The sequence below is a fragment of the Bos indicus x Bos taurus genome, chromosome 21, assembly GCF_003369695.1.
Source record: "Bos indicus x Bos taurus breed Angus x Brahman F1 hybrid chromosome 21, Bos_hybrid_MaternalHap_v2.0, whole genome shotgun sequence".
NCBI classification, from domain to species: Eukaryota; Metazoa; Chordata; class Mammalia; order Artiodactyla; family Bovidae; genus Bos; species Bos indicus x Bos taurus.
Window position 1 is genome coordinate 2,797,237 of NC_040096.1, and position 22,105 is coordinate 2,819,341.

At 47.8% G+C, this 22,105-nt stretch overlaps 1 protein-coding gene across 4 annotated transcripts in view; it reads right to left on the bottom strand.

Moving 5' to 3' along the window:
• Positions 1-621: 621 nt before the first annotated feature.
• The window catches only part of ATP10A (ATPase phospholipid transporting 10A (putative)), a 186,710-nt gene continuing 165,226 nt past the window's right edge, over positions 622-22,105 (bottom strand). For 2 of the 4 annotated variants that reach the window (XM_027521088.1, XM_027521089.1), the window contains exons 14-21: positions 16,101-16,410; positions 13,327-13,403; positions 9,502-9,627; positions 5,264-5,464; positions 2,839-2,919; positions 2,656-2,760; positions 2,070-2,257; positions 622-1,926 (exon numbers count right to left, since the gene is read on the bottom strand). In XM_027521088.1, the coding sequence (XP_027376889.1) occupies positions 1,308-1,926; positions 2,070-2,257; positions 2,656-2,760; positions 2,839-2,919; positions 5,264-5,464; positions 9,502-9,627; positions 13,327-13,403; positions 16,101-16,410 (1,707 nt within the window). In that variant the 3' untranslated portion in view covers positions 622-1,307. Of the gene's footprint in view, positions 1,927-2,069; positions 2,258-2,655; positions 2,761-2,838; positions 2,920-5,263; positions 5,465-8,186; positions 8,317-9,501; positions 9,628-13,326; positions 13,404-16,100; positions 16,411-22,105 lie in introns of those variants that run through there. The other 2 variants (XM_027521090.1, XM_027521091.1) reach the window with 2 other exon arrangements.

The window sequence follows — 22,105 nt, forward strand, 5'->3', positions numbered from 1 at the left end:
TGCTGGTGCAGGTATAGCCCGTGTCAATGTCCCAGTGTGCAGCCTGCATGTCACCTAGCTGTTTCCTTCATGGAATCTAAAAGAACCTGCCATGAAGAAGTGTCCCAGAGTACTCAGAACATGTTCTGTTAGTGCAGCAAAGAGCAGGACCCTACAGGGTCTTCCTGGGATGGACCCCTCCCCATATCCTCTGCTGTAGCTCCTCTCTGAAGTACTTAGATAATAGTATCTGATGCATATTTCCTGAGTTTTTCAGATGCTGGAACCACCACCAGATGGAAGAAATGAACTGCTTGATGACCATGAGCCTCCAGACTTTCTGGCACCTAAGGACTGATCACCATCAACCAATTAGGGAAGTGTCACAGCTGATCACAGACCCTGGGATGCCCCTTCCTCACGTGGCCTTTAAACACGTTTTGTGGAAATCCTTAGGGGTGTTCATGGTATTTTTGAGCACAAGCCACCTGATCTCTTTGCTTGGTCTGGCAGTAAACATTTCTCTGCTCCAAACTCCAACATTTTGGTTTGTTTGGCCTGCCTGCGTATTGGGCACATGAACAGGTCTTTAGTAACATTAGGTAACATATTAATAACATCACACAAAAGTGGCAACTGGACTTATCTCTTTGCAAAGTGAAGGCTGTTTATTGCTTATTATGATTTTAACAGGCAAGAACCTACATATGAATTATAACACCTACAGGTGATCTTTACCAAATGCCTGCATAGAAATGAATGTTGGAATGAATTCTGTGTGTGTCTGCTATCCCAGAATTCTCAATTTCCCTTTCCTGGTGAAGCAGAGATCCAACCCTCCTAGCAGTGGGACTGACAGACAGACAGTGAGGATCTCCGCCAAAGCCGCGTGTGTGCCCGTCACCTCCCCCCACCCCATCCACACTACCCCCCAGGGTTCACTGTGCTCATACATGTTTACACTCAGGGAAAGCAAAGGTCACACATACTGAAGCAAACCAAACAGACCACATTTTCTTTAATAAAATGAGATGAAAAAATAAATATAAACACACCTTTTCAAGTGTCACCCTTCTTTAAATTTTTATATAAGATAAAGCTCTTATTTTTCTTTTCAGTATACTCTACTTAAAATTTTTAAAAAATAAACTTTCTTTTTTCGGTACCTTTCATTTCCTGTGTCAGCCTCGGAAATATATAAAATATACCTCACTAGAACTCTGTGCAAATAATAAACATAAATAATATTAACATCTTTCAAAAAAAAAAAAAAGAGCATTTCAAGGTTTTCCCTCTGCATTGCCAGCCGTGCTTCTTGGAAGGGGATCCTAGAAGCAGTCTGTGGTCTGCCCGCTCAAGTCACACAGGTCCTGGTCGGGCGGCGCGGAGCCGGGCAGGAAATCACTGTCGCGCTTGTCCATGGGCAGACCGCTCCGGGAGAACTGCAGGACGCTGCCCAGCCCACTGACCAGAGACAGCGAGGACATCCAGTTGAGGGAGCTGAGGCCGGGCACGCTGAAGACGGATGGCAGGGGGGCTGGCCGGCTGGCGCTCATGGGTTTCATCCTGGAGCCCCCCGGACAGCCCTCCACGGCCACCGGCCCTGGTGAGGAGGACCGTGAGGGCTGACTGTCCAGCCTGTCCGGCAGGGTGCCCTCTCTCCATGGCATGCCCATGTCCACCGCGCTGGGCTCCCCACCAGCCTCGGGGGAGCAGGCCGGCTGCCACGTGCCCTGAGACACCTGTGAGCTGCAGTCCCGTGAGACGGACCGCGCCACACTGACGCTCCTCTGTCCTGGTAGCTTGGTCCTTGCTTCTTCTGGGATATGCCCCTGAGCAGAGGTCTCTCTGGGAGCCCTGAATTTCCCAGGGGACCGCTTGGCTAACTGGCGTCCCAGCTGCAGTGGGGTAGGGAAAAGGGTCCCCTGCAGGGCTTTGAAAAACAACCTGGAAAGAACATACAGAACACAGTCAGCTACTGCTGCCGCGAAGCCTTTGAGCTTCTGAGATTCGAATGGTGCAGGAGCACAGCAAAGACAGTGTTTTCCGAGCCCATGTGGGGCCAGAAGCCCACTGTCCCAGACACCTACCTGGGCAGCAGAGCAGCCACGGGCGCTAGCAGACAAATGGAGTAAAACACGGGGTCGCCCATTAGCGTCTGCATGGTCCAGTAGGGGTTGGAGGGAGGGTAGCACGTCGCACAGGAAGCGTTGTAAATCAAAGCCACGGTGAAAAATAAAACGACACTGAAGCCACAAGCCGTCCAGTTGAGCCAGGTCTGTGGGGTAAAGAGTAAAACAGGGCTTCTGTTTCAACAAAAGTGCACCGGTCCTCCTAGAGCAGGCGCAGTGTTCTCAGAGGGCACAGTGGGAACAGGGTGGGTCAGCGTGAACACAGGCTGGGCGATGGAAGCTAGGGGCCAGGGGAAGGAGGGTTAAGCAGAGCTGGGTTGAGGGGCTTGGGTGGGCAGGAGCCCAGTGCTGCCTAGGACAGGCACGGGCTTAGGCTGGAGCTGCCCCCAACCCAGGCTTGGGTCCATGTGACCGGCCCGGGAACCCGGTTTGTTCTCATCACAGAGAGGCTGGCTTTGCAAAACCCTGCTCAAGCTAACGGACTGGGCATGTCAGTGAGGGCTCACAGACCAGCCCCCTTCTGGGTCAGTCCCACGGTTCTCACCCAGGTCTTGGTCTCGATGCCCAGGTGCAGGAGGAATGTGAACAGGGCGACGGCAGTGATGGGGGTGCCCCAGGTGAAGATGTCTGTGTCGGAGTCGTAGTAGGCCTGAAAGACAGCGGGGTCATCTGTCTGCATGTCACTGGATGAAGCTGGCGGGAAAGGCCTGGCCAGGGCCCAACTTACCAGGTAGGGAATGAAAAAGCACACGAGGCTCTGGAAGGCAGCATCGGCCATGTTTAACCAGAATGTGCGAGGCCGATATTCCTGAGACACAAGAACAAGCACAGGGATTACAGGGATGGCCTCATCCCTTCACACGGTTTTCTAGTCCCCCCCGGGGCTTGTGAAGGCACAAGCCGGGCACCCCAGGGACACTTGCTAACTCAGGCCTTGGACAGGGAGGTCCCGAGGGCTGGGGCTTGGTGGAAAAACACTACGGAAAGGCTCACAAGGGCCCTTGAGGCTGAGTCGGTCACTGACAGCCTCTGGGTCTGCAAGGCCCATTACAACAGGAAAAAGAGGAAATGCATTCTAAAATCCCACGAGGAATTTCCCTAAGCCAGGGACTAGAGCATGCAATTCGGGCAGCCTCTCCAACCTGAGTCCTTCTACTTTGCCAGGGCTTTGCTTCCCTCTGTTGGTGGACCCCCTAGAATGTTTCTTAAACATGAGTTGTTTTAACATTAAATCACGGATGTCTCCTAATGTTAAAATCAATTAGCTGCATAGAACAGGCAAAAATGACTTTGAAATGGACTAATCAAGTCTTCCTTGTCTGGGTGCCCACGTCTGTATCTGACCCTGCTGAATTCTGAGCTGCAAGAGCGAGCACTGGCCCACAGGACACTCAGAGCAGATAAGACAAGGGTTTACCAAGCATTGAGGAAAGGCAGCCCCTTCCTGTTAGTCCCCAGAACAAACTCACCCAGGAGGTGAGACCTGGCTGAGTACACGCGTGCCTCCAGGTGACGAGCAGAGACCCTCATCTACCTGACCCTCAGGAGCCCCCGTCCCAGGCTGCCCATAGGAAGTCTGACTTCAGCTGTGTCTGACTCTTTGCCATCCCACGAACTGCAGACTTCCGGGCTCCTCTGTCCAGGGAATTTTCCAGGCAAGAATACTGGAGAGGACTGCCAGTTCCAACTCTAGGGGATCTTTTCCACCCAGGGATTGAACCCTTATCTCCTGTGTTTCCTGCATTAGCAGGTGGATTCTTTACCACTGCGCCACCTGGGAAGCCCAGTGGGAAATCAGCACTTCAGTAAATCAGGTCTGAATTATTTATAGACCACTGTGGGAGATGCAGGGCTCTATTCCCTGGGCACATGTATAGTTCCAATCAGCCCAAGAGAAGCACTGACGTGGCTTTCTTTACTGACCAGCAGGGACAGCTGGGAGTCAGCATGCTAATCTATGCAGTGTATTGATGGAAACATGTTTTTACATTATCTGTTTGTGTTCACTTGGTTTTCCCAGGGTTTCCCTATGGGTTTATCTTCTCATTAATCCCTATTCAAAGGAAATCACATTTCTTTTGGGGATGTTTTAGAAAAATCCCTGCTCTTCCTACAGTCATCCCACATGTCCTTGACTTGGATTTCAAATGGGCTTTCCTTGGGCTCCTGGAACCTCTTAGTGTAAAGACAGTTTTCACCTTGGTATACTTTCATAAGAGCTTCCCAGGTGGCTCTAGTGGTAAAGAACCCGCCTGCCAGTGCAGGAGACACAGAGCTGTGGGTTCGATCCTGGGTGAGGGAAGAGCCCCTGGAAGAGGGCATGGCAACCCACTCCAGTATTTTGCCTGGAGAATCCCAGGGACAGAGTCCTGTAGACCTTGGCAGGTCATATAGTCCATAATGTTGCAAAGAGTCCGACATGACTGTAACAACTTAGCACACATGCACGCATAGTTTTAAAAAAGTCTTTTCTTTCTCTCTTTTTTTAAGTAAGCTTTAGGTAAACTGATATATAGAAACTATACACAGTTTTAATGTAAACATTTTGATGAGTTTGGGCGCATATATACACCTCTGATACCATCACAACCAATCAACTCTTTCTACTTAAATCCATTGTCAAATTCTATAGACAGAATTCATTGTTTTCCTCTCACTGGTCAGATTCTAGAGTTTTAACTCCTTCAGTGTCCATTTTTTTTAGAAGATTTTATTTTTAAAATTTTATTGGAGTATAGTTGTACAATGTTGTACAATGTTGTGTTAAGTTTCAGGTACACAGCAAAGAAATTCTGTTTTATATACACACACACACACACACACATTCTTCTTCAGATTCTTCACCCCCATAGGTTATTACAGAATACCAAGTAGAATTCCCTGTGCTACACAGTAGGCCTTGCTGGTGATCTGTTTTATATATAGTAGTATGTGTATGTTAAGGTCCCAAGCTCCCAATTTACCCCTCCATGCCGTATTTCTCCTTCGGTAACAAAAGTTTGTTTTCAAAACCAGTGAATCTGTTTTGTAAATAAGTGCATTTGTATCATTTTTAAGAAGTGGATTCCACACCTGAGTGATGTCATACGGTATCTCCCCTGCTCTGTCTGCCCAGGGTGTCCACGGAAAGGGCGGCGCGGGCCGGGGCTCACCTCCATGTTCTGGCCGCTCCGGTAGAGCTGCGGCTCGGCAAGCAGCACATCGGCTGGCACATCCTTGTCCAGCACCCCAGTCACGAGCTGGGGGAGTGACGAGAAGAGCAGGTTAAAGAATATCAGGTACCACTGATCAATCATGGCAGATGCAGAGAAGCCACAGTAGAACTGGAACCAGAACAGGAGGCCGACGAACATCTGTGGTCAAAGGAAGGGTGGGATGGCAATTCTCATCTGCCCGCGGACTCCCATCCCAGGGGCCCAAGAGCTGCCCTCGGGCTCCCGTGATTCCCGTCCCAGGCAACCAAAAGCCGCCCAGCGGACTCCCTTGACTGCCATCCCAGGGGACTGAGAGCCATCCCATGGACTCCTGTCCCAGGCGGCCAAGAGGCTCACCGAGTCTGGCTGGAAAGACTGAATCTGTGCTCGGAGACTGTCTCCAGAAACGGCTCTCACCTTGGTGCCCTGTCTCTCCCTCCCCTCCTGCATCCCTCCAGCATCCAAAGGGCAGCAACAGCAGCTGGGGATTCCCACCAATAGCCCTCGGAGGGATGCCGTCTTGTGGTCAAAAGGCCACAGATCATAAGAAAACAAAATAAAGCTCTGGCAGAGTCTAGGGTGGCTCACGTCAAGAGGGCCAGCCGGGTACATCACCCACTGCCAGGCTTCTTTCCCTGTGCTCCTCTGGGACCACACCCTGGATGCTGCCTTCCTCTCTTTAATGAGGACAGTGTACAGTTACTGACTTCAGTGGAGGGGAGGAGGCACACACAAGCAGGGTGGTAATCGCGACTTTGACTGAGCCCTGGCCTCTGCCGGGTACTCTGCCGTCAGGGTGAGCTACAGGCATTCCTGCTGGTCCCTACGGCTATCCCAAACAGGAAAGCAAGGTCCAGAGAGGTGGAGGAACCTCCTCCCATGCCCAGCGTGAGGACCTGGGTGAGCGTCTTCCCACTGTTACTGAACATCCTGATACTACATGGGGGGGGGGCGGTGGCGCTGGCAGCTTAGCGACTGCAAGGCATTCTGACACTTACTAGCTATGCAAGCTGGCACAGATAATTTAGCCGTTCTGCCTCAGTGACCTTGTCCATGACACGGGCACACCAGCGGTACTCAGCTGTGGGCTGTGGTGAGAATTAATGACTAACGCACCTTGAAGCACTCACAAGAGCTCCCTACATGCTGAGATACTCATCAGCGTCATCTGTGGTTGCTACTGTCAGGAGAACAGCTATTTCCTTCGTCTGAGGCTCAAGCAGGGCCGGCGTGCTCACCCCATTTACAGGAAAGGAAACTAAGGTCCAAGGTGTCAAATGACTGGACAGTGGTCACTGAATGAGTAACAAACCCATCTTGATCAACCACTCGGGGGTCTTGGCCTGGAGAAGCCACGCTGGAAGAAAATTCTCTGCTGGACACCGCAGACAGTGGCCTTGGGGTGGGTTCTGGAGCTGCTGCTGTGCACATTTCTGACCTTGAGGCAGTCACTTAACCTCTTTGAGCTAGATCTCAGAGACGTTTCTTGACCTAAAAAATGGCTTGTTCCAATGATCAGGAAAAAAAAGTCTACACTGGTAACACCTCTAGTGACCCAGATCTTCCAAACCTTGTTTCAGTCTTTGCCCTAATGCAACTCTTCCCCTCCACCCTGAAAATTGACAAACTTGGCTTCTTCACTAACTTTCTTCCTTTTTTCATACCCACACTTGCTTATGGCTTGTCTATCTCCTCAGGTGCAGCCTAGTGACTCATCAGTAAGCAAGTGGAGTCAAAGAGGAGAAAAAGTACTTAGATAATTGAGATTTTTTTTTTTTTATGTAGTACCCAAAGCCTTCTCAAACCACTGTTGCTATGGAAACTTTCCTTCTCTACTCCTTACTGGAAGGCAGGCGAACTTATTCTGAAAATAAATGAATTTCTCAATTTGGGAGGCAGAGTGATTATTTCTGAACTTCTCAAGTAGATTAAGTGCCTGTTCACAGAGGCCTTGAATCTGACACAGAATAAAAAGAGGCCCCTTCTCCTTCCTTCGGAGAAGGCAATGGCACCCCACTCCAGTACTCTTGCTTGGAAAATCCCATGGATGGAGGAGCCTGTTAGGCTGCAATTCATGGGGTCACTAAGAGTCAGACACGACTGAGTGACTTCACTTTCACTTTTCACTTTCATGCATTGGAGAAGGAAATGGCAGCCCACTCCAGTGTTCTTGCATGGAGAATCCCAGGGACGGGGGAGCCTGGTGGGCTGCCGTCTATGGGGTCGCACAGAGTCGGACACGACTGAGGTGACTTAGTATCTCCTTCCTTGCCCCCTTCCAGAGGGCAGATTCGCTGCAGCAGAGAGGAGGCACTGTCCATTCCGGTAGCCACTCTGGGTCTCTTCTGCAACTGAAATACTGAATGCCTCCTCCTCAGTCTGAGAAGTTTTTGTTAGGAATTACAGAGAGCAGAGTTCAATTCCTATGTTCTGTTTTGTTTTCAGATAAAAAAAAAACAAAATCCAAAGGAGGCAAATAACTTGCTCCAGATTGCACAGCTAATGACTGAGAGAAACGGGGCTGGGATTCCAGCCTGCCCAGCCCCACTCACCTTTACTCAAAGCACCACCTACACCTTCGGGGGCTGGGAGCATCTCGGTTTGCAACTCTGTGCGAGGAGGGGTAGGTGCTGGGGAGGCAATGCCAGGGAGTCAGTAGCAAGGGGATCTGATGAGGTCAGGGACAGCATAGCACAGCACAGCACAGACCTGCATGGACTGTGTCCCAGGCAGAACCCAATCGGAATTAATTTCCAGGACCTAACCTATAAAATTAGACATGCTCTTGACTTTGGAGCTATGGATCCAGCAGGGCAGATCTACAGGACTACTCTGAAGAGTCAGCTACCCCAAGAGTTTACTTACTTTGTCTCCTTGCCTCGTATCAGAGGCAAGAGGGACAAGCAGCAATCCAGCAAGTTCTCAGCAGAGTGTCTATACCTCACAAGTAGGGTAGGGTCCTAAGATGGCCATGTGGTCCATCCTGGAGGCTATTGCTGCCACACAGCTGTCTGCCAAGGACACAGTAGTGAAGGAACTAAGAATTAAATGTTAGGGTCAGCAGGAAATAGACCAGGGCCCTGAATCAGAGTCCCTGAAGAAACAGAACTGTCCTGAGCCAAGCAGGTCTGCGCACAGCCTGAAAGGTCAAATACAGAATGAGTGGGCCTGAGGGGCATCTACCTGCCAGCACAGAGGGTGGCAGCCCCCTCTTGCTGGCCCAGGGTGGGCGTGATTTTTGCCATTTATTTCTACTTCATTAAATCTGGGCCCAAAGCTTCAATGTCATAATTGCTATATCAAAGTCCATTTGTATCTGAATAAACAAACTGCTATGAAATCAGTTTAGCTCACAATAAAATTTTTACCATTTCACTACCTCATTGACTGGTTCTGTAATCCTAGATTTATAAGCAAAAGTATTTTATTTATGTATTTATTGAGATGGTGCAGCGGGCTCGGTGTGTAGTAGAGTGTAGCAGAGTTGTAGAGGAGTGTCAGTGTCTAGTGCGGAAGTTTCCTGAATAGGAAACTATGGTAAAACATGATGACGCCTGTGGTTGATGAATGAACACAGAAGCAACGATGTAGCCATAGGCATATGTACACTCATGGCGGCCAGGGGGATGAGGAAAGGCTTCTCGAAGACAGTAGGCAATCTCAACAGCCTGCTTATCATCAGGGTCACAGCCCAGCTGAGTCCTCTCATGCTGACCCAGGACTGCCAACCACACTTCCACTCATCAGATGAGCCCATGTGCTTTGAGAGGGCACCGATCAGAGCATCCTGTCTGTGGGCACCTCAGGAGACCATTCCTGAGAGAGACAGGGACAGAGCAGTAAAGGGCCTGGAAACTGGAGTTGGCTGGGTGGAGGCAGAAAGGAGCCTCGATCACTCACTGACTGAGGACTTCATGCAAACCCCCGGACCCCACGGTCACTCTACTTATTATAAAGCTGCAAGTGGACTTCCTCCTTGGATCTACCTGCTTCCATGCTCAGAGCAGCAAGTGAGTTAAGACTTCTGAGACTGAGGGTGCAAAGGCAGACCAGGCCTGGGAAAAATCCACAGAAGCCAAGTGGGGTGGAACCAACGGGAGGCTGTGGGATGGCCTGCAGACCACGTTCAGTTAACAGTCCTGTGAATCTCATGGATTTCACATCAAAAATCCTCGACACTGGCATCAAATACATACTGTGTTTTTGTAGAAGAAGTACAGCACCATGTTGGCAAGCCGGGAATAGCACCAATGTCCGTGAACGATCAAGAGCCTCTCGAGGTATCGGAACTTGGGCACTGCGAAGTCGCTGGCCATCACTGCCTTGAGAGGGAGAGAGTGCCAGTTGTTGCTGCTGCTTCACTGAGCCTGAGGTCCATCTTAACTCCCCCCAAACACAAGGCGCAATGGGGATGCAGAAATCCAGTCTGAGCTGGCTGTTACCACTGTCTCCAGGATGAACGCTTGCATTTAAGAAAAATCCAATACCGACTACACTGTAGTTTAGGGATACTGCTCTAGAGGACATATTTAAGATTTCAAATATATGTAACTGATGGATTTGTAAAGTTTTGCTTTTTCTTTCCCATGTTTTTTTTTTTTTTTTTTTAAGCAAATTAAAAAAAAATGTGGAGATGTATGAAATTTCCCTGCTTTTTCCACTCTCTGATGTTTTATTCATCTAAATCATATTAGGATCCCAACCCAAAGATGAACCAAAGCTGCCCCTAAGGTATGCCTCAGGGACAGACAGACAGCTGTCCTGCAAGGTGTCCTCTGGGTCATTCTCCCCAAGAGCCACGGGTGATGAGCAAGGCCAGGTCCATGGCTGCCCTGCCTGCCAATCAGCCCAGTCTCAGGATTCCCACTGTAGGGCACTGGACATGGTCTAAAAGGACAGTGGGATGGACGGCAGGCTTCCTCTGCAGACAGGAAAGAGCCCAGGGGAGGAGGCTTGCCTTTACCTCACTGAACACCACATTCTATACAATTAAACTAACTGAGCCAGACAGTGCCATCCTAATGACAATGTCTGTGTCCAAAATAACTTGGAATACATCATTATTTGGGAATGAATTTTATTACTTTGGGGAAAAATCCACAAAAATGTCAAAGATACATTTTTGCTTATCTTTGAAGGTTATTCCACACAAACATTTAAGTCTGCTTTTCAAATTTTACAGGCTTCCCTTAAATATCACTTAGAAAAGAGCAGGTGATGATACTGTCCCATTTGCGAAACAGAGAAACATCATTACACATGACAGGAAAAAATGAAGCCTTAGAATGTCTTCTTTCTGAACCCAAAAGTAAGGATCTGAAAGCAAACAGTATCTTTACCCCTCTTCCTGTCAACATGTGGGAGCCTTAAGGGTTTTGTGCATCTGCTCTTCCTTCGTTTATTCCACAATTCATCCTCTCAAAAATCATGTATTAAGACCCTCCAGTTGCCAGACACAGACTTGGAGACAGATACCGTCACATGTGGTCCCTGTCTTCAATATCCTAACACTGAAGGGTTAATGTTGAGTCAGAGTTAAGGAGAAGCCCCGGGGGTGTTTGGGAAGCAGCCCAGACCTTGAGAACCGCAGGTATGCCCCTCCTTCCAGGCCCCGCTGGCCTTTCCTCCACCCTGCGGCCCAGCTTCCCGCCTCCACACCCTGAACACACCACTCGCTCCCCCAATCACAGTGGCCTCTCCAGTGTTCCCAGCTGTGCAGAGCCTCCCATCACATCCTCAGCAGGGAAACTCATGTTGCTCTTTCACAGCACTCACAACAACTCAATTATGACCCCTGGTGTAAGTTAGAATACTTTTCTATCTTCCCTTTCTGATCTTTCTGAATATTCCATGAGACCCTGCATGGTAGACGCTGTGATCACCCACAGCCCTGGTTCCCAGTCAGCACCCATGGAGTGCTCAACAAACATGGTTGACCAGATGACTCCTCAAAGACTGGGTGTATCAGAGCCACAGAATTTCTTTTGTTCTTTCTGTTCCCCTGCCTGGGACACCTTTTCCACCCTGGCTGAGCTGGGGAGCTACAACTACCATCACTTTACCTCAGACACTCAGCTTGGACTCCTCGGGTCCCTACAGCCACAGCGCCCCACACAGTGTGTCTTCCAGGGAGCTCCGCACAACGTCCCCTTGCTTACTGGACTGACTAACAAGCAAGCGGGGCCACATTCCCTGGGGAACCTGAGCCCTTAGAACAGTAGGAGAACATGTCGAGTCTTACCATCACTTTACATGATGCGCCCTCAATAAAGAAGTATGCTGCTGCTGCTGCTGCTAAGTCGCTTCAGTCATGTCGGACTCTGTGCGACCCCATGGACTGCAGCCTACCAGGCTTTTCCGTCCATGGGATTCTCCAGGCAAGAACACTGGAATGGGTTGCCATTTCCTTCTCCAATGCATGGAAGTGAAAAGTGAAAGTGAAGTCCCTTAGTCGTGTCCGACTCTTAGCGACCCCATGGACTGCAGCCTCCCTGGCTCCTCCATCCATGGGATTTTCCGGGCAACAGTACTGGAGCTTCAAGTAAATACAAGTCATGTCCACTCAAAGCTAAGTCTCAGTAAGATCCCCTACAGTCTGGCTGATCCCCACACCTCCTTCATGGCTCACTGAATCCTCTAGCTCCTGCCCTGAGGCCCTCCAGTGGATACAGCTCATGCCCTTCCTCACCAGCATGCTCAATCTTAGAGACCCTGATACAAAGTGGACTGGCTGCATTTCTCTGCACGTGTGGTTTACAAGCACTGCCCTGGGTAGGTTTTCATCCTAGGAAATGAGTGCAAAGGAGGCCATGCTGAAAAAATCAGATGGAATTAACTATTTTTCTCATTCATTCAATAGACATTTTTGAGCTCCCCCATGTGATGTCACAGAGAAGGCAACGACAATGCATTCCAGTACTCTTGACTGGAAAATCTCATGGACAGAGGAGCCTTGTAGGCTGCAGTCCATGAGGTTGCTAGGAGTCGGACATGACTGAGCAACTTCACTTTCACTTTTCACTTTCATGCATTGGAGAAGGAAACGGCAACCCACTCCAGTGTTCTTGCCTGGAGAATCCCAGGGATGGGGGAGCCTGGTGGGCTGCCGTCTATGGGCTTGCAAAGAGTTGGACACAACTGAAGCGACTTACCAGCAGTGGCGGCATGTGATGTCACTGGGAGGAGGGGCAAGGATGAGTCCCAACTGGGTTCCATTTTCAGTTTTATGGAGGAAGAAAACATGTATAGTAACATAACCCAGGTCAGACGAGACGCAGGAGAGTTATGTGCTGAGGAGGAGCCCAGGATGGAGCAACTGTGCTTCTAGCTCAGGAATTTCCAGCAAACTGTGATTTCAGTGTCAAGTGAGAAAATCAATGAACCTGCACAAGCATGGCACATATGTGTGCTCAAAAGCTAGTTACAGGGTGAATACATCAATGAACAACTGATGACCAAAGAGTGAACAACGTCTTGATTTTTAAAAGAAGACAACTGGATAGACTGTTCCCAAAAGTTTCCACCAAGTTAAAAATACTGTGATTCAAACTTAATCAAATGTAGAACTGCTACATCCCAAAGTAGTACATTTATAATGAACCCATTTATTCATCATCTGGATCATGTGAGGAGAACCAACACAATGGCAAATGAGAAACACAGAGATGAATTTTCACATGAGTGAGGACAGCTTTCCTCCATCTTCATGGTGACACCAAGACACAACAGTCCTATGGTAAAGCCCATGGTAACACTGATGTTCAGGAGCAATAAAAAGTGCCTTGCAGAGACGATCCACTACAGGCCACCTTTCCACAGAAACAGACTGACAGGCATATTCACTGCACGGCTTCACTAACATGAAGAGCCACGTGCCACCTGGTCTACTGCCGGCTTAGCAGCAGGCGAGCACCAGCTGTACTAAGATCCAAGCCTTCAGCTCTGCAGGACGGCTCACAGGGAGGCCAGTGCGGCTCACAGTGGGAGCCCTTTGGTTGCCCAGGACAGCCCCCTGTCCTTACCTGCATGCCCTCCTGGCCTGAAATTCCCACGCCCACGTCTGCCACCTGGATCATGCTGACGTCATTGGCTCCGTCTCCTAGAACAGCACAGGCAGGGAGAATCGTGAGCTGAGATGTACATGATTAAACAGGCTTGGTGGATCTTCCCGGGACTCTGGTGTGAGCTGCGAACTGTGGAGGGTCCTAGGGAGGACTGAGGAAGAGGCAGTGCAGCCCCTGCCCCAGGGGAGCTGGGTTATGCAGTCAGAGCAAACCTGGTGGGAGGCTTGGACCCACCAGTCACACCAGGAAGAATCTGAGAAAGCAGCAGCCAGCGCCCCTTTCCAGTTAGGACACGTTCCAAGCTACTGGCTCAGACACCAGTAGAGCCCTTCACGGGGCATCTAGCACAAAATAGGATCACCACCTTCACTGTTACTTCCTGACCCACTCTAGGCTTTGTCACACGGCAGTCAAGGCTACTTCTATTCATACTCCTGTGAGTGGTTTTCTAAACTGCATAAAGGAGGTTAAATTCTGCCCAGCAACTGTGGAACTCTGTTTGCACACTCAAGTCTGGCTAGCTTGTTAGTTACTGTGCCCACCCTTGGGCTCTCTAAGCATGTAATTAACGAGACCATCTATGTATTTAGTCAAATTGCTGATAGAAAGTGTGTAGGAGCACAGGGTCAGAGCTCTTAACATCTTTGGGGAAAGACAACCAGAGACTTAAAGTCATTATCATTCTGTGAGAGTGACTGTTCTTGGAACAGGGCGGCAGAAGGGCCCACATCACAGAATACCTCCCCCATTTCAAACACTTAAGAAGTATAGGTATATAAAGTCAGAGTGACTCAGAAGGATGTCTTTCCTCTGTGATTCCTCTGTTCTTTACTGCACAGGGCCCAACCTGGAGAATCAGTATTTGCCCAACTGAAATTCTGTGAAGCAATAACCTCTGCAGCTCTTCTCAGAATGTCCCATTTAAAATGAGATGTGTGGGCAATGATGCTCTCGGGATTATTAATTGCTAGATATCCAGGTCTAGGTCATATTTATGCCTTAACTCATAGAAAGAAATAAACTAAAAATTGATGGGTCTTTACCTTTCCTTTCCCTTTTGAGATTCTGTTTTGTTTTTTCTTTCTAACCAGCCTTTTTCTTTTCCCAGTTTGCTAAGTGAATGTCACACACCAGTGATGTGGAGGCTGAGTGAGCCAGGCCCTGACCAGGCAGTGAGAATATGCTGTATGATGTTCAGGGTCTCACACCCGGCCCACTGGGGGATGCTGACCTCATGTTACAGTTGAGGTTGGAGCACAGAGGAGCAAAGTTACCAGTGAGGGTGCAGAACCAGACTCAAACTCCTCAGCTTTTGCCTCCAACACCTGCTCAGACAGACGTAAAGGCCTGTCTGGGCACATGAGGGCAAAGGTGGTCCTGAGACAGCCTCCCTGAAGAGGGGCCATCCTAGAAGATCTGCCTGTCTTATCTCAGCTGGAACCAAGTGGCTGTGGGTGAACACACCTCACCCCCCTCAGCAGTTACCATGCCCTGGGGATGTGCAGGTCCATCTCCATGACAACCATGCTAAGGCCATCACCAGCCTCAACTATCCTGATGAGGTGACAGGGTGGCAATTCCTACATCACCAAGGGTGGGGGGCTACCACAGACCTCCTGTAGAAAATATGGTAATTAATACTGATTGGTGAGGAAGCTTTATTTCAGAGCAAGCTCTCATTTAGGTGTGCATTCTATATGCAGGAAGACCAAACTATTTGATATCAGGGAATCCTGGGGACCACCCCTTTTCCTAGGCTACCTGCAGTCTCTCCCAGCTCTCCCCAGCAGGTGGGGCTGCCACGTCCCTGAACCTCTCTGGAGACTGGACTTCAATCAGAGTGGGTGAGGAGACAGGTGGGTGCGGGTGTAGACTGGAGAGGAGCCTAGGAGGCTTGCCAGGCCAGCAGTCTGCAAGGAAAAGCCACCATCAGACACACAGTCCTTAAGGAAATGATGCAAAATTCAGCAACTATTCAGAGCTTAGGAGGAATGTTTTAAAATTAGATGCTGGTCTTGAAACAATATCATCTCCCAGGTGGCTCAGATGGTAAAGAATCAGCCTGACAATGCAGGAGACCTGGGTTCGATGCCTGGGTGGGGAAGATCCCCTGGAGAAGGAAATGACAACCCACTCCAGTACTCTTGCCTGGAGAATCCCATGGACAGAGGAGCCTGTCCACTGGCGGGCTGTAGTCCATATGGTCACAAAGAGTCGGACACAACTGAGTGACTAACACTTGAAGCAAAGTTCAGCAGACAAGAAGTGATGAGAATTCCGATCACCATGGAGTCTCTGGGTCCTGAAGCATGATGAAGTTGGACCCCAGGTGGCTCACGGCCATCAGAAGCACCTACAAAGGGCCTTCTTCCTAAGTTGGCCTGGGGTCAGGCTTAGAGTGCAGGCCTCTTCTGAGGCCAAAGCCACAGGACAGGACTCTCCTGTCTCCCCGGAGACAGTAAGAAGCTCTAACTTTTTAATTTGACACTGAATTACTGACTTCATAATATGTAGCTATATCTGTTGCTAGTGTATTTTGTGGCTTTCAAATCCAAGCTTTATATTTGGAACAGACTGCCAATTTTATTGCACAGAGTGTGATTTTATAAATAGGAAAAAGAGAAAGAAAGCGTTTTCCCACCCTAGAGTATAGTATGGAAAGGGTAGGAAAGTCAGGATGCTTCAAGGGGAGGCAGCTGCACAGGAGGAGGCTGTCCGGCCTGGATACTTGCCTATGGCCAGGGTCATGGCCTTGAGCTTGCTCCTGACCAGTTTCACCACCATGCTCTTCTGCAGGGGGGTTGAGCGACAGCAAAGGACAGACCGGCACTGCTTAGCAAGGAAGAGGAATTTGTCCTCCAGGTTCTTCTGGAGGGCGTAGGCCAGACTTCTCCCATCGATCACGAGGCTGGGGCCAGAGGCAGTAGCTTCGGAGGGTGGACAGAGAGGGGCGAAGCCCACGCTGAGGCTGCCAGCGGTCCTCTGGGGGCTGCGGGACTGCACATAGCGCAGGCACTGGTCCAGCAGGGCCTCGCACGCCTCCTGAAGTGGACAGAAGAGGAACACACGGGTCACTCATCCATATCACCCCAGCGACACATCTGAGACTCTGCCGGGACCCAGGCTGCAGTCCTGGCCCAGAAGGGCACCCTCCTGCACCTGGAAAGTCAGAGGAAGTGGTCGACTTTCAGCATGAAAGAGTCTGGGTGGGTTTAGGGTTCCTATTAGGATTCTACTTGATTCCATTATACCGCGTAGAGCTAAGCACAGAGAATCTTCACTTTGGGAAGCCTAGCCAGACTGTGGTGGAACTGCTAGCTGGTCAGGCCATGGGAGCTTTCCAGGCACTTCCCCACGGTCCTCAGAGGCCCTTACTCAGAACTTCTTGTTTTCTAGTGAGCTACCAAGAAGACCTTCTGCTGTAATTAGCTTCAAAAGAAGTGTAATCAGAGTCTCTTTAAGCTCTCCAGTTGACCAAGGGAAAAAAAGCCAAATTTCTGAGGCTTTGAATTGGCAGTGCCCTTCCAAAGCTGTATCTGAATCCCAGAAAGGATAGGGAAACTTCCTGGGGAGACTGCAGGGTCAGGGCACAGAGGCATGGGAGGGACAAGGGTTTCTAAGAATGAATAAACTCCAGGAACTCCACTGGTTCCTGCTCCTCCATGGACAGAGAGACCCAGGTTAGTGAGCAGCTTCACACATAGCACTGTGGGAATCAGGTGTTTCCGATAAGCACTTACTGAGCACGCTTTATATTGAGAAAAGTGGGCTAGACGCAGAACAGAAGCCTGAAAAGATGCAGCCATTGACTTTGGGTGATGGGCCAAGAAGCGGGACACACACATAACCCCACGACCACAGCAAGTCACTGAGCGGGACACACGCATAACCCCATGACCACAGCAAGTCACTGAGCAGAATGCACAGTGTGCCGGATACGGGGCGGGGGGAGCCTTGCTCTAGGGTGGGGCTGGGGGCGGGGGGGGGGCGGTGCCCGGGAAGGCTTTACGGAGAAGGCGGGTCCCCACAGCAAGACCAATCCGGACGCTCAGGTCCTAGCACAAAGCCCTGGCAAGGCAGAACGGAACAAGCGGATCCTGCCCCCACCCCGGAAGCCCGCGGTGGCACCCGGACAGAGTCACCGAGTGGCGCTGAGGACTCAAGAGTAAACGGCAGCGGTCAGGCTGGGGAAGGAGACCCGTACTCTAAGCACGCGGACGTCTGGACAGAAGCTGGAAGCGGGACAAGAAAGCTCCAGTGCGAGGAGAAGACCTCTACTTCTGGCTTGAAAACCAGAAAAGAGAACTTTCCGTGCTCAGGGCAGAGGGAGGAAACCCCATTTTTATTTATTTCCCTCGATTCTCTTGAACGCAGCGCCAGGCGACTCTGCTCCAGGGCAGCAGCAGGAACAGCCACGGTGGCAGGGCCGCCTGTCGCCGAGGGCTAAGGGAGGCGTCCCTCTTCTCAGACCAACTGCAGCCCCGACGGCAAGGCGGCCACTGCCCTCCTTCTGTCTGTCCGACCACCATCTTGGCCCCGGAAGTCAGTGCTGAGACACAAAGCAGATCAAGGCAACTCAAACACTCGCCTTTCAGCCAGAGGGAGTCCCAGAGAATCAGAAAGTAGTGGAACATTGTTAGGAGTCAGGAGCTGGGCAAAAATATGAGACAGATTCTAACAGCTTGGCAAAGGCTAAACAAAAACGACACTGAACCCAACACCCCCAGGCTGTTTGGAGCCTGCAGCCCGCACCCAAGAGGACTGATTACCGGCCTTAAAAAAATACACATTCTCCATAGAATTTAAAGTGACCAGAGGGCCATCTGGGGCTTCCGTGATAGCTCAGTTGATAAAGAATCCACCTGCAATGCAGGAGATCCCTGTTCGATTCCTGGGTTAGAAAGATCCCCTGGAGAAGGGATAGGCTACCCACTCCAGTATTCTTGGGCTTCTCTTGTGGCTCAGCTGGTAAAGAATCTGCCTGCAATGCAGGAGATCCTGGTTTAATTACTGGGTTGGGAAGATCCTCTGGAGAAGGGAAAGGCTACCCACTCCAGTATTCTGGCCTGGAGAATTCCACGGACTGTATAGTCCATGGCGTTGCAAACAGTCAGACACGACTGAGCAACTGTCACTTTTACTTTCAGAGTGCCATTTAAAATACCCACAATGCAACTCCAAATTTATCAGCAGATAAAGAGCTAGGAAATTCTCAGTGCTGTGGAAAAAGAAAATCTACCGAAGTCAATGCCAAGATGACACATATACTGGAATTATCTGAAAGAGACTGAAACAGTCATTAAAAAGGATTCCAAGAAGTAAGAAATAATTCTAGAAATGAATAGAAAGTCTCAGCAAAAAACGTAAGATGTAAAGAATAATTAAATACAAATTTCAGAACCCCCAAAACACATTAATCAAAATGTAAAGCTCACTGGATTCCACTTATGTATCCATCATTGGATTACATAAATAATTTATGTAATTTCTCTGTGCTCAAGGAGGGGTATTATAACCTCACATTCTGTAAGTGGGAATATGCACAATGACTTTCTTTCAAAGAGGACAGTGTGAAATGGGTGAAAAGAATTGGCTTATGGTGGAAAAAACCAGACAAAATTAACATCCACAGTAATACGCCATGTTGATAGAATATGCTCTTGACATGATGTGACGAAATGAAGAAAATGACCTTTTGTCTGTGGTCTTCTTCCCCAAAGCTTGTAACTTGAATCAAGAGAGAGACATCAGACAATTTCCCATATAAGACATTCTACAAAACATCTAACTGTATCTATCCTCAAAACTGTCAAGGTCATCCAGAAGAAAGCCTGAGAAACTATTGTAGCCAGTAAGAACCTGAGGAGACATGGCAACTAAATGTAATGTGGGTCCCGAATGAGATTCTGGAAAATAAAAAGGACAATAAGATGAAGATTAAGACAATCTGAATATAGCACAGACTTTAGTAGCAACTGTATACCAATCTCCATTTATTAACTGCAAAGATGTTAATAATAGGCAAAACTAGGTGTAGGTGAAACAGTACTATCTTCACAATTCTTTTGGTAAATTTAAAACCATTCTATATAAAAAGTTTATTAAAAAAACCCACTGAGTGAGCTCAATGGCAGAATAGAAATAACAGAAACAAAAGCCAGTGACCTCAAAGACAAGAGAAATTATCCAATTTGAACGAGAGAAAAAAAATTAAAAACTGAAGAGTGCCAGTGGGACCCTTGAGAAAATATCAAAAGACATGTCATCAGTCTTTGAGAAGAAGAGGAGAAAGTGCACTGCAGAAAAAGTGTTTGAAGAAATAATGGCTGAAAACGTAACAAATCTGGTGAGAGACACAGCCCCAAAGATTCAAGAAGCTTAGCAAATACCAGAGTATAAATCAAAAGAAATTGATGCCCAAACATATCATAATGAAGCTGCCTAAAACTAAAGAAAAACACTGGAAAGCAGCCAGATAATGCTTCACTAGCTATGATTCAAATGACTGCTGATTTCTCACTGGGTACCGTGGTGAAATAAGACATTCTCTGATGAAGAAAAGCAGGAGCATCTGCCAGCAGTGGACCTACTCTAAAAAACAGATGAAGTTCGGGAGTTTGGGATAGGCTTGTACACACTGCTGTATTTAAAATGGATAACCAACAAGGACCTATTGTATAGCACATGGACCTCTGTGCAATGTTATGTGACAGCTTGGATGGGAGGGGCATTTGGGGAGAATGGATGTGTGTATATGTATGGCTAAGTCCCTTTGCTGTTCACCTGAAGTTATCATATTGTTTATTAATCAGCTGTACCCCACTATAAAATTTAAAAAAATAGAAGTTCCCCCTAGGAAAGGGGAATTGTGCCACAAGGAAACTTGAAACAATGGAAATGTAAGAAGAGCAGCAAAAATTGTAAATATAATTTAAATAAATATAATCTAACTTAAGTAAATATAACAGACCATTCTTTTCCTCTTGATGTCTTTAAAAATCTGCTTTTAGATTGAAATGAAAAAGTATATATCATCTGATGAGGATTTCAATATATGCAACTGTAATATATAAGATAGCTACAACATTAGGGGGAAGAGATGAGGGAAACATGGAGTAATAAGATTTCTTCATTCCACTGATTGGAATGAAGTAGACTGACAACTTACATACGCATAGTATGCTGCTGCTGTTGCTAAGTCACTTCAGTCGTGTCTGACTCTGTGTGACCCCATAGACGGCAGCCCACCAGGCTCCCCTGTCCCTAGGATTCTCCAGGCAAGAACACTGGAGTGGGTTGTCATTTCCTTCTCCAATATGCATAGTATAAGCCTAGTAAATACACTAAAAAAGTTAAGTGATGTCAAAACATAAGATAAATTAAAATGGAATACTAAAAAAATGTTCAAATAGCTCAAAAGAAGGTAGAAAAAGGAATGGAAAAATAAAAAACAGAATAATAAAACAAAAGATAAAATAGTAGACTTGCATCCAAACATATTGATAATTAGAATAAATGTAAATGATCTAAGCATATCAGTTAAAAGGAATTGTCTGAATATATGAAAACATGATCTATTGTCCAAATGTAATGCCACATTACATTACAATGCTTCATTTCAAATGTAATGCTACAGGTAGATTAAAAACAGAAGGATCAAACAAAGCATGCCATGCAAACAGAAATCAAAATATATGGAGTGACCATTTGGGGACAGAATAAATTATTTCAGGCTTTTCAGGTCATTCAGTCTCTGTGACAACTACTCAACACTGCCATTATAGCATGAACACAGCCTAAGACTGTATATTAAAACACAGAGAAGGCTGTGTTCAAATACAGCACCATAAAAACAGGCAGTAGGCTGGATTTGAGGCATAAGGCAGTTTTCCAATTCTTATTATAGAAGAAGTACCATCTCTCAACAGGAGTTAATTGACCCACCAGCCAACAACATTACAGAACATACATTCTTTCCATGTGCATATGAACATTCACCAAGAAAGACCACACCCTGGGTCATTAAAAATGAATATAAAAGAATAAAAAGCACATTCTACACAGTGGAATATTACTCAGCCATAAAAAAGAACACATTTGAGTCAGTTCTGATGAGGTGGATGAACCCAGAACCTATTATACAGACTGAAGTGAGTCAGAAAGAGAAAGATAAATATCATATTCTAATGCACATATATGGAATCTAGAAAAATGGTTAGAATTATTTACAGGGCAGCAATGGAGAAACAGATGTAGAGAACAGACTTATGGGCATGGGGAGAGGGGCGGAGAGGGTGAGATGTATGGAAAGATTAACATGGAAACTTATATTACCATATGTAAAATAGATAACCAACAGGAATTTATTGTATGTCTCAGGAAACTCAAACAGGGGCTCTGTATCAACCTAGAGGGGAGAGAGATGGGAGGGAGGCTCAAATGGGAGGGGATATATGTATACTTATGGCTGATTCATGTTGAGGTTTGACAGAAAACAGAAAAATTCTGTAAAGCAATTATCCATCAAAAAAATAATTTAAAAAAACTGAAAAAAAAAAAAAGCATATTCTATGACAAGAATGGACAGAAATCAACAGAACAGGTATAAAATAGAAATTGATAACAGAAAGCCAATAGGAAAACTCCAAACACTTGGAAATTAAACAAAATCAGTTCAGTTCAATTGCTCAGATGTGTCCAACTCTTTGTGACCCCATGGACTACAGCACATCAGGTT